At 47.4% G+C, this 17,558-nt stretch overlaps 1 protein-coding gene across 2 annotated transcripts in view; it reads right to left on the bottom strand.

Moving 5' to 3' along the window:
• RNFT2 (ring finger protein, transmembrane 2) overlaps positions 1–17,558 on the bottom strand; it is a 62,227-nt gene that overhangs the window by 4,022 nt on the left and 40,647 nt on the right. For both annotated transcript variants that reach the window (XM_027566694.1, XM_027566695.1), the window contains exons 8-10: positions 5,163–5,312; positions 3,619–3,684; positions 3,377–3,478 (exon numbers count right to left, since the gene is read on the bottom strand). In XM_027566694.1, coding sequence (XP_027422495.1) covers positions 3,377–3,478; positions 3,619–3,684; positions 5,163–5,312 — 318 coding nt within the window. The remainder of the gene's footprint in view (positions 1–3,376; positions 3,479–3,618; positions 3,685–5,162; positions 5,313–17,558) is intronic.

The raw sequence follows: 17,558 nt of genomic DNA, 5'->3' as shown, positions 1-17,558 counted from the left end.
GGGGTCCTTCCAGGCTGGGATGTGTAGCATCAGGTCAGTTTGTGGTTGGTGGGGGATCACAGGCGGGGCTGGATGGTTAACCCTTCCCTGGCTATGTATCCTGGAGTGTGGACTTGGGAGAGATCCTGCCCTCAGGAGGTGCTCTATCCATCTTATCTGTCCCATCCACCCATCCATCCATCTCTCCAACCATCCCATTCCTTCTATCCAGCCATTGTTTACTGAGTCAGTACTGTGGTTACACTACTAAGACAACATGGTCACCACTCCCAAGTGGCTTACAATCTGGCAAAGAGGAGACAGACCTGACCTAACCAGTCGCCCAATTAGCCATCTAGCTGACAACTGGGATAGATGCTCTTAAGGAAAAACATATGATCTGGAGGCTGCATAGCTAGGGGTGCTGACTAGTCTGGGGAAACAGAATCAGGGAAGCCTTGAATGAGGATGTAACACGTGACTCATTCATCCATTTGCTCATTCATTCGGTGCATTTAGGAATTACTGAGGCCCTTTTCCCTGTGGAAGGCATCTTTGTCCTTGTCCTTCTAAGCCCAGCTCACAGGAGCAGAGCAAGACTGAGGCGTGTACTGGGCCTGGCCAGGTATGTGGGCTTCAGCAGCACTGGGTGTGGCCACTGCTCCTAGCTCTGGGATGGCGGTGTCTTGTCCAACCCCTCCCACCAATTCTAATCCAGGGATGGGGACACATACTGGTACCAGGAGAAGAATGGGAGAGAGACACACAGACTAAGGCTTGGAGAGACTGCCATCAAGGAAGAAGAAAAACTTTCACCTTGACATCATGTTCAAATAATCACTGCTACCGAGAAGGAAATACAGATGGCTCTGAGGCATATGAGAAGACGCTCATCTGCTCTCATAATTAGACAAATGCAAGTGAAAACTGCACCAAGAGAGCGTTGTCACCTGTCAGATTGGCGAGGCTCAGGAAAGGCTTGATAATGTGGTGTGTTGGTGAGGGCGGCGAAGCAAGAGGGCACGTCACACTCCTCACTGGGAGCGCAAACAGATGCACTCCTTTACGGAAGGCGACTGAGCAGTATCTGTCAGACTGCATACCCTCTGACCCAGGAATTCCACTACTAGGAGTGTATCCTACTAAGAGCTTGCACACGTGTGGAACGGAATACGTGCCAGTGAGAGCTAGTGTTTATGGAACCCTGACCACGTGTAGTTCTAGACGCAGCACCTGAATCAACTCATTTAATCAACACAGTGAGTCCAGGTAGGTGCTACAGATCTCCCTATCCCTGATCCCTCCTGACAACCATACTTGTGGTAACAAAAGACTATGAACCACTAAAGGCCTGTCAATGGGAGGATGGTTGAACAAAGATGGTCAATCCATAACATGGGATGTTATGCAAATAAGGAGCAATCTCTTCAGGCAGAGTTTCAAATCAAAAAGAAATGATGCAGAATGGGCCACGAGTTAGGTCTTTTTGGAAATGATATGTTCATGGTGTGTGTTGTGTATTTAAACTTTTCAGAGCATCTCTGGAAAGATATAAAGGGAACTGGCAACAATGGTTGCCTGTGTGGGTATTTGGGGGCCTAGGGAGCTAGGGATAAGTGAAGGAGCCCTGTCATCACTTCCCTTTTTGTATCTTTAGAATATCTTTTTAATGAACTTTTTACTTTGAAATAATCTTGTACTGTTCTGTGCTTAGTCGCTCAGTCGTGTCCAACTCTTTGTGACCCCATGGACTGCAGCACAGCAGGTGCCTCTGTTTGGGGATTCTCTAGGCATGAATAATGGAGTGGGTTGCAATGCCTTCCTTCAGGGGATCTTCCCAACCCAGGGATCAAACCCACGTCTCCTGCATTGCAATTCTTTACTGACTGAGCCACCAGGGAAGCCCCAAAATACTGGAGTGGGTAGCCTATCCGTTATCCAGGGGGTCTTTCAAAACAGGGTCTCCTGCGTTGCAGGTGGTAGCTGAGCTACCAGGGAAGTCTGCAAAGGTAGTACGCAAAGTTCCTGGACACCCCTCCCCCAGTTTCAGTCTCCCCAGTACCATCCTCTTGCATCACCATAGTCGATTTGTCAAAGCCAAGAAAGAAACCCACACAGAGGCATGACCATGGACTAAACTCGAGCCTCTCTTCGGATTTTACGACACTGGTTTTTCTCTCCTGTCCTCTCTCTGTATCAGGTCCCACATTGCATTTAATCATCATGACTTCTTCATCTCCTTTTTGAATGTTTGAGTCACACAAATTTATTCTCAATTTTAAAAATAAATACAATTAAAAATGAACCTCTTAAACATCCTCAAACAGCACAAACAAAAAAATTTTGTTGGTGCCATAAAAGGCCCCCACCTCTTGTACTCCTACCCCTGGGTGGTGGGGGCAAGGGGACAGGGGGAGAGCCGTCTGCTCTCCCATTCCTTCCAGTCTGCAGGCTATGCCTCCCCCAAAGCCTTCTCAACCTCCAACTCATCGAGTTCTGGCCCGGTCCCCTGGGACGCTGCATGAATCTCTCTTACACAGCACTTATCACTGCCTGCCTTGTTTCATAGTTATTTATGTATGCGTCTGTTTCCCCAGGGTGACTGTGTGCTTCTAGAGAAGGGGACAGGGTCTGTGTGCCCCCTGCCTCCCCTGCCCGGTATCTGATAGGATGCTTTGACTCATACACATTTGCTGAATTGACATCTTAGTCCGCCCCCATGTCAGGAAGGTGCGGGGGAAGGGGAAGGGTTGGGGGAGGAGGAGAAGGTGCGGGGGAGGGGGAAGGGTTGGGGGAGGAGGAGAAGGGCTAAGTTTAGGCAGCTAAAAGTAACTGACCAGAACTATGAGTTGGTGACCCACAACTAATAATGAAAACAAGTGGTAGTAATAATTATAATGATACTAATAACTGTAATAGTATAAAGTTTTAGGGCTGAGTATTTCAAATTTAGCTCTTCCCAGGGATGATTTCATTTGATAAGAATAGCTTTTATGATTAAATGAAGTAGGCACTATTATGATATCTGTTTTATAAATGAAAACAACCAAGGTTTGGGGAGATGGACTGAGCCACTTGGGGTCCACACACCCGCTAAGATTCACGTGCAGAACATTCTGACACTGTACCATACCAAAATGTGCATTTTCTACATTTTACTGATGAAACCAAGGCTTGGAGTGGTGAAGTAACCTGCCCCAGGGTAGCCAGCTGGGAAAGGCAGAACTGAGTTTTATACTTGGGTCTGACAGACTCCAGGCTTCACCACACTTTTGCCAGAAACCCAGCCCAGCGCCCCGAGGCTTGGCAGGGGACAGGCACCTGGGACTCCTGCATGGGGCAGGGCCCTGTGGTCCCGTGGCGCCCATCTCCAGCGGTCCCGCCCGGCCCTGCTCACCTGGCACATGAGGACCAGAGGCTCCCGGAACTCAGCCTGGCAGATGGCACAGATGTCACCAGCTTCTGTGCACTGCTGCCCCGTGGCCCGGACTCCATAATTCTGCTTGACAGAAGGGAGGGAGAAAGACACAAACACAGCTGTGGCCCCTTGCTGGATAGGCACCCTCGGAAGCACAGTGTGGTCTGTTCCCAGCTCCTGGTTCCTATGAGCTCGGTGAGGCCCATCAGAAGCCAACTCACCTGAGAGGTGCAGAGAAGCTTCAGGGCCTTCCTGACTCCGCCCACGCGGCCACAGATGTCGAAGGACTGAAAGGAGAGTGAGTGGATGGCTACAAACTATCCAAGGATGGTTCAGGATCTTTCTCATCATGGGCCTCATCTTTGAACATCTGCAGGGTACATCCTCCCATTTAAAACTCCCCATTCCCAACAGTTTTACTTGGCTTTTGTCTTGCTACCCATCAGCAGTCTCCTCTGCCAGTGGGGCCAGGATGGCGAATATATGGCATGCCTACTGCCTCTTCCCCCGCCATAAGCCCAGGGCAGGCATTGCTAATCGATCACTCTTCTTCTGAGCCAGGCTGTGATCATCCTTCTCCATCTAGCACTCCTGTCAGCCACAGCCAGCAGATCAGAATTGGCAGGCAAGACAAGCCCCAGTGGTTGACTCTACATGGACTGCCTGGCTAGTCCTGCTTTAAAGAAAGGGAACACATGATTCTTCCAGGATTCTCTAAAGCCAGAAATAGATACGGAAAAAGAAAGAGGAGGATGTGTTTATTGTCAGGAGTGGGGAATCTGACTCTGCACTAATGATGAAAAGAGGAGTGGTCTATACTGATTTGCAGAGTTGAGGGTGTGCAATTTAAGAGGAACAGAAAACAAATTCCATGGCTGTGCTGTTGGTGGGTTGAGATCTCCAGACTCTGGAGGCAGCCTGCCTGGGTTTGATGCTTGTTCTGTGATCTCCAGCTGAGTGACGCTGGACAAGTTACTTCTCTCTGGACCTCAGTACACTTCCCATAATATTGACATGATAATGGAATGTATCTGGAAGGGTTGTTATGAAGACAATGAGAAAGGATGGCATATAGTGAGTTTTATGGGCAAGAAATTAGGATGGCTGTACCCATAAATGCAGGAAAATACTGACATATGGTATAATGTGGAGGAACCTCAGAAATGACCCTAACTGAAAGAAGCCAGACACTAAAGATCACAGAGTGTATGATTCCATTTACATGAAAACGCCCAGAAAAGGTAAATCCAGAGAGTCTTCAGAAAGAAGACCTGTGGTGGCCAGTGGCTGATGGAAGAATGAGGAGTGATGCTTCCCAAGTTGCTGCTGCTGTTGTTTAGTTGCTAAGTCATGCTCAGCTCTTCGTGACTTCATGGGCTGTGATCCACCAGGTTCCTCTGTCCAAGGGATTTCCCAGACAAGAATACTGGAGAAGATTGCCATTTCCTTCTCCAGGGGACCTTCCCAAGCCAGGGATCGAACCTGTGTCTCCTGCACTGGCAGGAAGGTTCTTTTCTACTGAGCCACCTTTCTTTGTGGACATTTCTTTGTGAAATGTTCTGGAACTAGACTCTAAATGCCACTGAACTGTTCACTATAAAATGATAAAATAATTTTGTATTGTGTGAATTTTGCTTTTCAGTTAAACAGAAAGAGATAAGGGTGTTTATCCAGGTTCCTCACTTGCACCCCCCACCCACCTGCCAGGTTCAGCTGGTGAATGGGTCGTCCTTAGGCCAGCCCTCTAGCCCCCAGGCCACCTCACCTTGCACAGGCTGTAGAGGACGATCAGGACCCCTCCCAGGAAGTAGCTGTTGGAGGAATCATCACCCATGATGTATTTATACCACAGCTGGATGGGGACGAGGGATCGGAACAGCTGGCTCACCTCCTCGATGACCAGATAGAACTTTCCCTGCAACCACACAGAAAGCATCAATTATTATCAGCAGTAAAGACCCAAAGGACCCAGCTGAGGGGCCCTCCAGCCCAGGGAGTAATGACATTCCAGGTCACAGCCAGCCCATTAATCAGTTCTGGAAAGCACTCAGGCCTGCTCCTAATGGGCCTGCGATGTGGCCGGGGAGACAAGGCCCCTGCCCGCTGCCCTCGCCCGCTGCCCACCAGCCCAGGAGATCAACGCTCTGAGGATCACCTTTCAGGGAGGCAGAAACTGGACACCTTTGGTAGAAGGTTGGAGTGGGGGTCACTCCCTGGTGCCTGCTGTGGCTTTGAGGGCTTCAAGCCGATCATGGGGCAATAGTCACGGGCCCTGCACACAGATCACGCTCATCTCTAGGGGGCTGGCCCCAGCTTCGTGGGTGACTGCCCTCAGTGGCAGGGGCAGGATGGACCACAGGATGCAGAGAAGGATAGGCAGAGAAGAGGAGAGGAAAAGATGGCCCAGCTCCCCTGCCTACTGTCTCCAAGGAGGCAGGATCATATGTGGGGAAAGAACATGGACTCAGGGCTGGGGTCTCAGGCTGGGGGGACTCAGAACCTCAACTTGCTACATGTCCACGAGCCTCACTGTCATCACCTACAGAATGGGAATTGCACCTGCTACCTTCTGGGTGGCTCTGAAGATTAAAGGAAATAACAGGAAAAGTATCTAGGGTTCTCCTTCTCTTCCTCTCCCAGCTTTTATTCAAGTCCCTCAGCTTTCTGGGGCCTGCGCTATAAAATGGACATGAAAATAACCTACCCTGCCGTGTTCAATGAAGTTAAACAGAAACCTCTTTAGGACCCAGCACTCCACTCCCAGGTGTGTACCCAGGGGAAAGGAAAATATATGTCCATTCACAGGTAAACGTTCATGGCAGCTTTATTCATAATATCCCCAAACTGGAAACAGCCCAAACGTCCATTCATGGAAGAATGGATAAACAAATTATGGTATATTTATTCAATAGGGTATTACTCAGCAATAAAAAAGGAACAAATGTTTGTGATACACAACAGCCTGGATGAGTCTCACACATTCTAGCCAATCAAAGGAGACAGACACAAAAGAGTACATATTGTGACATTGTGAGTTACATGAAGATCTAGAATAGGCCATGGTAAACTGCAAAGATGGAAACAAGATCAGTGGTTGCCTGGGGCGAGATGGGGGAGGACGGACTGTAAGCGGGCATCAGGGAACTTGGGGGAATGAAAGAAATTTCAGATTGTCTATATAAAATTTTATATTGTGTACAGTGATGGGGTGGTGGTTATTTGTGTGCGTACATTTGCTAAAACTCACTGAAATGTGTGCTTCAAATCTATGTGTTTTGTTGTACAGATATACAATGTTCTACACCTCAATAAAGCCGACTGAAAGAAACAAACAGAAACAAACAGCCCTGCCCCAGGCATGCACAGCCTTAAAAATATGAACAGGGGCTTCCCTGGTGGTCCAGTGGCTAAGACCCTGCATTCCCAATGCAGGGGGCCCTGGTCTGATACCTGGTCAGGGAACTATTAGTAGATCCCACATGTCGCAACTAAGAGTTCTCAACTAAAGATTCCTCAGGCCACAATGAAGACCAAAGATCCCAACTAAGACCCCGTGCAGCCAAATAAATAAATACATAAATAAATGTTTTTTAAAAAGTGAAAAATTTTTGTTCTAGCAATTCTACTTCTAGGAATTTATCCTAATAAATCAGGGATATGGGTTAATAGATATGTCAGTAGGAATGGCTACTGCAGCATTCATTGTAACAGAGCAAAAAAAAAAAAAAAAAAAAACAGGTGACAAAGTAAATGTGTACAAAGAGGATCTGGTTATGATACAGATCAATAATGCAAAGCCATACAGCCAGCCAAGCACCATCCTGAAAACGAGCAACTTCGCAGTGAAGAAATCCAGCACATATTGCCTTGCTGTTGCTGTTAAGTTGCTTCAGTCGTGTCTGACTCTGTGCAACCCCATTGATGGCAGCCCACCAGGCTCCCCCATCCCTGGGATTCTCCAGGCAAGAACACTGGACTGGGTTGCCATTTCCTTTTCCAATGCATGAAAGCGAAAAGTGGAAATGAAGTCACTCAGTCGTGTCTGACTCTCAGCGATCCCATGGACATATTGCCTTAACCAAGGTTAATTAAGGTTAACATCCCCAGTAATAAATCACTGAAGCCTAAACCCCCGATACAATGCACTGAGAAGAACACAGTATCACTCCTGTGTATTCTGGTCAAAAACTTAGAACCTCGATTGAATCAGGAGAAAACAAGAGACAAACCCAAACTGAGGAACATTCTGCAAAATAACTATCCAGCATTCTTCAAAAGCATGACATTCACGAAAGACCAAGAAAAGACCAAGGAATTGTTAGATTGGAGAAGAAGGTAAGTGAAAGTTGCTCAGTCATGTCCAACTCTTTGCAACCCCATGGACCGTAGACTGTCAGGCTCCTCTGTCCATGGAATTCTTCAAGAGTGAGTAGCCATTCCCTTCTCCAGGGCATCTTACTGACTCAGGGACTGAATCTGGGTCTCCTGCATTGCAGGCAGATTCTTTACCATCTAAGCCAAGACTAGGGAGACATGACTAATGCAATGTGGAATCTTAGATTTGGTCCTTAGATCAGGAAAAAGACATCTGTGGGACAATGAGCAAAATGTGACAAGGTCTGCAGTTTAGCTACTAGTAAGGGAATTGATCTTAATTTCTTGGCTTTGCTAACTGAACTATGATTATATTAAATGTAACATTAGGGGAAGCTAGGCAACGGGTACATGGGAACTCTGCACTATTTTTGCAACTTTGCTCTGAGTTGAAAATTATTCCAAAATAAAAAATTAAAAAAGAAATAATCCTGGCAAAAGATATCTATTGATTCAGGGAAATGCTCATATTATAGTTCCAAGTGGAAAAGCCACAGAATGCAGAAACTACTCATTTTCGTTGTGGTTTTCTGTCTTTTCCAATTTTTTCAGTACTGAACATATGATGTGTTTAAATTAGAGGGAGAAAAAGGTTATAAAAACATGTTGTGTATCCACACATGGATGATGTAAAAGGCTATGGATAGAGACTTTATATCCATGTTGCTATATTCTGTCTTGATGGCCTGGGTACAGGTCACTCGCAAGGGGACCCCTTGAAGTGGATGTACCCACATCTGCTAAGGACCAAGGACGGGCATCCAGTCATCCGTTCACTCCCATGTCTGACCTTGCAGAATCAGAACCTCACTCCAGACCTGCTGAAGCCCAGAACCATCAGTAATTTAACAAGGTTCCCAGGTGATGGGTGTGCACGTTTAAGTTTGAGAAGCTCTCTTTCAATGGATAAGTGGAAGAAGGACCGTGCAGTAACGTGGGGACTATGAGGGAAGAAAGGTGTTGCAGAAGCCCAGGGGTGATGGAAAAGGTGGTCAGTCTTTGGCTATCTTGCTGGGAAGCCTCCTGTTCTGTCCACCTGGCCCCATGGTGGGTGAGGATATGACCACCTCATGAAAGGTCCTATGTCCCTGTGTCTCTGGGAACCCCTGCCTGCTCATCTGACTGGCTCTGGGGGACAGACCCTCCTGTCCCCTCTCAGGCTGATCTTGTGCCACCAGTCCGGCTTGGTGGGAAGAGTGCAGCCGCAGGAACCACACAGCCTGGACTCAGATCCTATTGCCAGCTACCTTGCCATTTCTGTTCCCTTGTCACTGTCTTTGGATCCCCCAGTTCTCAGGCCCCACTGGCTGAGAGCTGGTCCCCTGGCCCAGACCCCACACTTCCCACTGGCCTAATGAGTGAATCCAGAACAAAGGTCAGCGACCTTTCTCTTCTGCCACGGGCCAGATAGTGACTACTTTGGCTTTGAGGTCACACAGCCTCTGTCACCACTATACCCCTCAGCTACTGACAACAGACAGACAAATAGGCAAGGCTGTAAAATTTTACCTACCAAAACAGGTGTCGGGGCATATTTCAATGCAGTTTGTGGTTTACTGACCCCTGATCTACACATCAGAAGCTAGATAAGTCAAGTCTGGGGGCTCCCAACATATCCCCAGATTTCAGGGCAGACTCAGGGAACAGCTTTTGGGCCCTTCTTTCAGGTGCTTTGCTATGAAGGCCAAGCTCCTTCTCTGCAGATGGATGTCTGGTCCCATACTCTTTGCTGAGCTAACACTTGAATATCTTCTGTGTCTCAGCTAGCTGTCACCTACTATGAGGACTCTTCCCCAACTACTTAATTAGGTGCTCTTGTTACACCCTTTAAATCACTCTTTTAGATCACCTCTCACAATATTTAAAAAATTATCTCTCTCTTCCTCTGGACTGTAAGCCCCATCAGCATGAAGATAATTTGGCTCCTGGTCATATCACCAGCACGCAGCACAAAGTAGGTGCTTACTTAAGAGCTAGACACTTTGGAAGCACAAGATTTCCACCCTTATTACTCAGGTCAATGTCTAGAGTTTGCTGATGGAGAAACAGAATTGGAACATGGAAGAGAGTATTTTTCTTTATAAACAAGCCCTGATGTCACAGAAAATAAAATAAAGGGAGAGAGAGCGCTAAAGGTAGCAATTAGCTGCTGGCGGGGTAGGGGGAGGCACTTGGAGAAGGAGATAGAACCACCAGGGAGAACTGGGCATATCCCAGTGAAACCATCTCTCTCTAATTAAGCAGTTTTATAATTCCAGGTTGCTTAAGCGTGTTATTTCTGACGACCACCAAATGGAATGTGTGGTTTCTCCAGGGTGTCAGAGAACAAGGAAAGCGATCAGATTATGAGCCGTCTGGCCTCCCTGTCACCCGTGAAGGGGGAACAGTAGCAATTGCTGCAGAACTTGGGCATGGAGAGTTTGCTGCTGGGATTCTGATAAAGGGGGCAGTAACAGTCGAGATGGAGAAGGCAGATTCAGTTCTGACTTTCTTACTGCTTGGAGGAGGGAGGGAAGGACCACACGTGAACTGGGAAGCTAGGAAACAAGAGAGAGCTGACTCTGGAAGGGAGTCAGAAGTGAAGGCAAGTGGGATGCCGAGAAGCCAAAGAAAGGAACAGAGAAAGAGCACTCTGGAGAAACACACCTAGGAAGGGTGATGTGAAGGATTACAGGGATGAAGAGGAAGGGGACAGAGACCTAAGTAGAGAGTTGTTAGCAGCATAAATGTACAAAGACATAAACACTAGACAGACACGGAAAGACGATTTTTTTCTGCATCAAAATTAATAATGAATATTTATGAGACCTTACCTGTTTATGAATTTCTTTCATACACATTTTTCTCATCTACAGAAGTAGGACAGCACAGTGGTTAAGGGCATGCAATTTGGGGCTCCAGGGTCAAATATGCTGCCTACTAAATTGGTTGACTTAGGGCAATAATTAAACTTCTCTGAGCCTCAGTTTACTCATCTGTAAGTGGGCTTGAAAACAAACACACATAGTGGAAAACAACCCCCGCCCCCAAAAAAGGGCCCCAATATGTAGGTTTCCAATTTCTCTGGTGTAAATACTCCCACCAGGCCAATTTCAAGGTACCTAGGGTTTAAGGACTATTGGAAAATTTCCTGAAAATGTAACCATCCACTCTCACAAGCCTGTGCAAGTTGGCTCCAATACACCAGTGATTGGGAGGACTGAGTGAGCATATGAACCTAAAATATAGGTACCCAGAAAGGGCCCAGTGCATGATGAGAGCCAGGAGAGAACCTCATGATGATCTGGGGATGCGGGCACTATTACTGTCACCTTCTTTCAGAGATGGGGCACCCCAGGTTCAAAGAAATAGGACTGAAGTAGAATGAGGCGGAGGTGCTATCTGGGATGCCCAGGCCCCATGAGCCCTGGTAGCTGTCCGGGCCTCCCCCTCGCTTGCCTTTCTTCCTCCAGCACCACATTATGAAAAACCCAAAGGGAGACTACATGCAGAGGCCATGTGCAGAGGGAGAGGCTCTGAGCAAGACTACATGGAGGAGAAGCAAGGAACCCAGACAACAGGGAGAGCTGAGGCAGCAAATATAGGACTCTGGGCAATTCATCCCACCCGTGTCAGCTGAGCCATTAGACCCATGAGTGAAAAAGCCATCTGAGATGGTCCAGACTCACTGTACATCACATGAAGACCAGCTGTGCTCAGTGTGTCCTGGCTGAACTCCTGACCCACAGAATCATAGGAAATAATGAAATGGTGGTTGTTTGAGGCCAAAAGAAAGAAAAAAAAAGAAAGAACAACAACTAAAGTACTCATCTAAGGATACTCAGCCAGTGCTGTGGTTTGAATGTGTCCCCAAAAAATTCTTACTCTGAAGCCCTTACCCTCAGTATGGTGGTATCTGGAGAAAGGGGCCTTTTGAGAGGTAATTAGGTTATGAGGATGGAGCCCTTCAGGAGGATGAAGGGCTTCATGAGGATGGAGACCTCACTAATGGGATTAGTGTCCTTATAATGGCACCCCACTCCAGTACTCTTGCCTGGAAAATCCCATGGACAGAGGAGCCTGGTGGGCTGCAGTCCATGGGGTTGCTAAGAGTCAGATAAATTGGTCACATGGGGCAGGAGTGGGTGGGGTGCCACAGCTGACAGCCGCAACAGGACCACAGGTAGAGGGAGAGGTGCTTCCGCCATAGAGAGGGGAGTGGCAGGAAAAGGAGGCCAGAAAGCTTCTCTGAGTTTAAGTTAGAACAGGGCCAAAGGGAGTCCTCATTGCAGAGCCCTCCTTTAATGTGGGGAAAATAAACAGTAACTGTGTCCAGACTCTTGGTGCTTGCCCTCATTTGCTTCTGTTGCCCTAGACTGCTAGTTAGCTCTGGGTTGCCTCAAGGGACAGGGCCACGCTTCCTGCTCCAAAATGGGTGGGCTGGGCCAGTGCAAAGGGCTGAAAACAAAGACTTGTTTTCTTGGGAAGGTATCCTGTGGGTCTGTTATGATTGCTGGCTGCACCAGGGGAACAGCAGCTGAAAGAGCCCTTCAGAACAAAACAGCCACAACATTGACCTCTGAAGTGCTGTGCCCATCGGCTAAGGGGCAGGAGGGCCAGCTCAGACTTCAGAAAGCTTAAGGGTGGGGAAAGAGCTTGGTAACTGCCTTCAGAACAGCCTGGCCTGGAGTGCTGGGAGCAAGAGGTGTTGAGGGGACTGGGACTAGAAGAAGGCTAGAGAGAAATGTAGGGGGTGGGGAAAGGGGAGAGACACAGGAGGGGAAATAGGGGATGTGCCCAAAAGAAGAGCGGGGAGGAATGACCGAGTTAGAGGTCAGGAGAAAAAGGGCACCCAGGAATGAGAGACCAGCACAGAGGAGGCCAAGGAGGAGAAAGTAATCCCATTATTAAGCACATATCATGGGCGAAGAATTGTACATCAAATGCTCCCTTGGTAGGGTAGCTATGACCCAGTTCCATTTCTCGGATGACAAATCTCAACAAACGCAAGGGAGGCAAGAAAAAAGCATGGGAGACTAAGCTAATGAGATATGTACAAGAGGGAAGAGACAAGAAACTAGCAGCAAAAGAGAAGATCAAGGGCCAGCTCAGTTTGGTGATGAAAGTTTCTCTGGGAACACTTAGTACCTGCATGGGGCCCCCAATTCTGACAACCCTAGGAGATGGACACTGTTCTTACCAGTCCCAGTTAGCAGGCGAGGAAACAGAGGCTCTGAGGGGTTCCCATGTGCTAGACAGCGGTAGAGCCAGGTTTAAACCCAGTCTGACTTCCCATCTTGTGCTTTGTGCTCTAAGAGGAGACTCTAAGTTAAGAAGTTAAGAGTGAGATGAGAGGGGAGAGAGAAAGAAAAGATACAAGGTGTGTGGGAGGGTAGAAAACCAAAGAGTGAGGATGAGATTCAGATAAGAGGTCCTTTGAAAGAACTTCTATTCTTAGCTGTCTGACAGTCTAGGGAACAGAGTCTCTGAGTGGGGGGTAAGGGACCTGTAGGGGTTCTGACCAGAATAGAGAATGAAATAGATTTTTGGGTGCTGGAAGCGTTTCATATCTCTGCCACCCAATACAGTAGCCCGTCGCCATGTGTGGCTATTGAGCACTTTAAATGTGGCTAAATCTGTACTGAGATGTACTGAAAGTATGAAATACACAGGAAATTTCAAAGTCTTAGAAAAACAACAAAAAGTAAAATATCTCATTAAATTTTTTAATATTGATTACATGTTTAAACGATACTTTGCACATACTGGGTTAAATATATTATTAGAACTGATGTCACTTATTCCTTTTTGCTTGCTTAATGTGACTACTTAGAAATTGGAAATTGCTTATGTGACTTCTACTATATTTCTGTTGGAGAGCACTGGTGATATCTTGAAACATATGGATATACATATACATATTTTACATATGGATACATACATATGTAAAAACTCATCGAGCGTGTACACTTATAATTAGACTGCTTTACAATATGTAAGTTATGCCTCAATAAATAAAAAAAGAAATAAGAGTGAGCCAGGTTGGATATAGAGGATGGGAGCGCGACGGGTGGGGGGTGGGGGGCGGGGTCCGAAGGGGCGGGGCCAGAGGCAGGCGGCCGCACGTTACCCGGCAACAAGCGCTGCCGGTGACGTCATCGGTGGCGGCGGAGGCCATCAATCCCCTTCCCGGTGGCGCGGGCGAGTGGGGCCGCCTGTCTCCTCCTCCCCCGGGCCCGGATGAGATCACCGCAACGGGCAGCCGGCTGTCCCCGTGCTCCCAACAAATCGACTCCACGGCAAGCGCCGGCATCTCATGATCTCATGGCCCCGCGGGACGGCGCCGGGCGATGAGGTCACAGCCCCGCGCCCCTGGCTGCCCAGGTCTGCGCGCCGGCTCCTTGCCAGGGTCTCTGGGCACCCTGCCATCAGTACCAAGCAAGCCCCTCAGCTCCTGGCTCTTAAGCCTTCGGGGACAAAGGAGGTGGCTGTTTCAGAAGGGTAAAGCTACCTTTTCCACTCTTGCTGCACCTTTCCCTGCCCACTTATTTGAACCTGTCACCACTGAGGCCACATGTCTATCAGGGAGAGACTGCAGCAGCTCCCCAGAACTTGAGGTCAGGAGCAGTGCAAGGCGACTTGCACGCGTGATTTCACAGACGTTAAATGAAAGAACTTCTATTCTTAGATGTCTGACAGGGAACTGACGCTCAGAGGGGTAAGGGACACCTGCCCCTGGTTACCCAGCTAGGAAAGGGTTGCAGCAAGGACTCTTTAACCCTTTGGCTCTCTCTAGCTGCACCCCAGGGAGAAGGCAATGGCACCCCACTCCAGTACTCTTCCCTGGAAAATCCCATGGACGGAGGAGCCTGGAAGGCTGCAGTCTATGGGGTCGCTGAGGGTCGGACACTACTGAGCGACTTCACTTTCACTTTTCACTTTCATGCATTGGAAAAGGAAATGGCAACCCACTCCAGTGTTCTTGCCTGGAGAATCCCAGGGACGGGGGAGCCTGGTGGGCTGCTGTCTATGGGGTCACACACAGTCAGACACAACTGAAGTGACTTAGCAGCAGCAGCTGCACCCCAAACATCCACTTTTTTATCCTAGTTCCTCCTTGCTCTGGTGGAAACAATGATCATGGCCACACTGCTGGGTGCCCACCATGCACTGGGTACTTTATATTAAAAGTCACAGTTCCACATGCCAAACCCATGGAAAAGGTATTAAGAGTATATGGGCTAGTTTGTGGATAAGAGTCAGAAGGCTCAGAGGGGTGAAATGACTTGTGGCAGAGCCAGGATTTGATTCTACAGCACAGACTTTGTATTACTCTACACTACCTTCTGCAACAAAAGGGGATGCTTTCCTGTTAACTGTAGACAATATACCCTCTCACCTGTCTCCTTCCCCCTTAGGTCAGCCATCAAAGGCAGTCAAAGACAGCCTAGTGAAAGCGCCTCTTGGAGGGTGGCTCAACTCCCTTGCCAGCAGCAGATTTTCCATCACTTACTGCTCATCATTTGCTCTCCAGCAGCATCCACTGCCTAGGATGACAGGGAGGGAGGGAGATGACATTTTCTGAGTGGCTGTGCTAAGCCAGGCACTGAGTCACTGCCATTACCAAGAGCAGAGCTGTGAGGGGGTCATTACCAGCTCCATTCTGCAGATGAGAAAACTGAATTTATTTTAACTACAATCAGATGGCAAGGCAGTACCAGCTTCAGCTCCAATATCATTTCCACACAGAAAGTCCTTCCCATCTTCCTAAAAGAATCCTCCATAACTTCTGTGTTATTTTCTTCTTAGTGCTTATTGCAGTTTGAAGCTTTAAGTTTGTGTTTAACGGTGCTCTTCCCAACTCAATGAAAGCACTGACCCTGTTGTTTCATTCACCGTTGTATTCCCATACCTATGCAGTGCCTGTCATACAACAGATACACAAGAAATGTTTTTAGGGTGAATGCAAAGAATTGTTGGCTTAGGCTGGTGGGCAGTCCTGATATTCAAACTCAGGCTCATTTGGGCTTAAGCTTGGGCTTATATTTACTTTCTAAGAAGTCCAAGCCTCTTGGTACACATAACTTTATTCACAGCAAAACCGTTCTGGTGCTCACTCTGCTGCTACTGCTGCTGCTGCTGCTAAGTCGCATCAGTCGTGTCTGACTCTGTGCGACCCCATAGATGGAAGCCCACCAGGCTCCCATCCCTGGGATTCTCCAGCAAGAACACTGGAGTGGGGTGCCACTGCCTTCTCCGGTGCTCACTCAGAGCCTACTAATTCTAAGTATGCTCACAGAACTGACAAGTTTGATGTTCTGATTTCCCAACTAGCAGAGCCCTTGCTTGGTAACAGACAGAGGGCAGGAGGAGGAACTTGATAAGAAATTAGGTGTGGAAGGGAGGAAGTTATACATGTTTATGCCTGCTCTAGTCTTTTGTTTTTATATAATTTTATTTATTTAGTGTTTTTGTGCTGGGTCTTTGCTGCTGCACATGGGCTTTCTCTAGTTGTGGAGATGGGGTTCCTCATTGCGGGGCTTCTCACATTGCAGAGCATGGGCTCGAGGGTGCACAGGCTTCAGTAGTTGCAATGTGTGGGCTTACTTGCCTCACAGCATGTGGGATCTTAGTTGTCTGACCAGGGATAAAACCTGTGTCCTTTGCATTGCAAGGAGGATTCTTAAGCACTGGACCATGAGGGAAATCCCCTCCTCCTGGCTTTAATAATAGCTCAGCAAGGAAGGAGACATTAAAACTACAGAAAAGCAGACTCAAGGAAAATGAGGTAGTAGTAACCACAAAACTCTGGTTTCTCATGCACAAAGGGAGGAAGGGAGAGGGATAGAATCTAGGAGATGGGCACAGGGAGTTTCTAAGCCATGAGTTAATTTTCTACTTTTTAAGCTGGGTACATGAGTCTTTGTTGTTTACAAACATACAGAACACATAGTTTCCTGTTGCAATAAGGAAATACTATGCACTATATTCTTTCACTGAATGGAAGATATATTTTAAGTGAGATGCATATACGTATTATTATTGAAGAGATCTGTAATACTGCTCTTCTAAGCTACCTTAAGCTGCACACATTTCTGTATCTTAAAGGTGAGTAAGGGAACTTCCCTAGTGGCCCAGTAGGTAGGACTCTGCACTTCCAATGCAGGGGGCCTGGGTTTGATCCCTGGTTGGGGAACTAAGATCCCACAAGCTGCGTGGCACAACCAAAAAATTAAAAATAAATAAATATATAAACATGAGTAAGATGAAGGCCATTCACAGAAGTTTGTTTCCCATGGAGAAAATGAATGTTTTTTACGAGTTAATGTTTCTTACAAGTTAGATGAACAAAAGTTTTTGCAGAGATTGTTCCCTCAATGTATGGAGCTTGTTCTCTCAATGTAAGGAAACGGCATCCCACTCCAGTATTCTTGCCTGGGAAATCCAAGGGATAGAGGAGCCTGGCAGGCTACAGTCCATGGGGGTCACAAAAGTCTGACACAACTTAGTGACTAAACCACCATGGAGCTTGTACCCAGGACTTGGAGTAGCTAGAAAAATGTTTGGAAACTTACAAACCTATGTTTTCCAAAGTTTAACTGAAAGCTGTGTGAAACTGTTCAAAGCCCAAGTAAGAGCGAAAGCTTTCAGCATGCAGGGAAAGACTTGTTTCCCATTTACTAAACGTATGTCTCTCACAAACTGGATCAAAGGAAAAAACCAAATTGGGAAAGGAGTACATCAAGGCTGTATATTGTCACCCTCCTTATTTAACTTATATGAAGAGTACCTCATGTGAAATGCCGGG

This window comes from Bos indicus x Bos taurus, chromosome 17 (genome assembly GCF_003369695.1).
Source record: "Bos indicus x Bos taurus breed Angus x Brahman F1 hybrid chromosome 17, Bos_hybrid_MaternalHap_v2.0, whole genome shotgun sequence".
Classification (NCBI taxonomy): Eukaryota; Metazoa; Chordata; class Mammalia; order Artiodactyla; family Bovidae; genus Bos; species Bos indicus x Bos taurus.
Note: the sequence above shows the minus strand (reverse complement) of the source record. Positions and strands in the feature narration are given on the sequence as shown.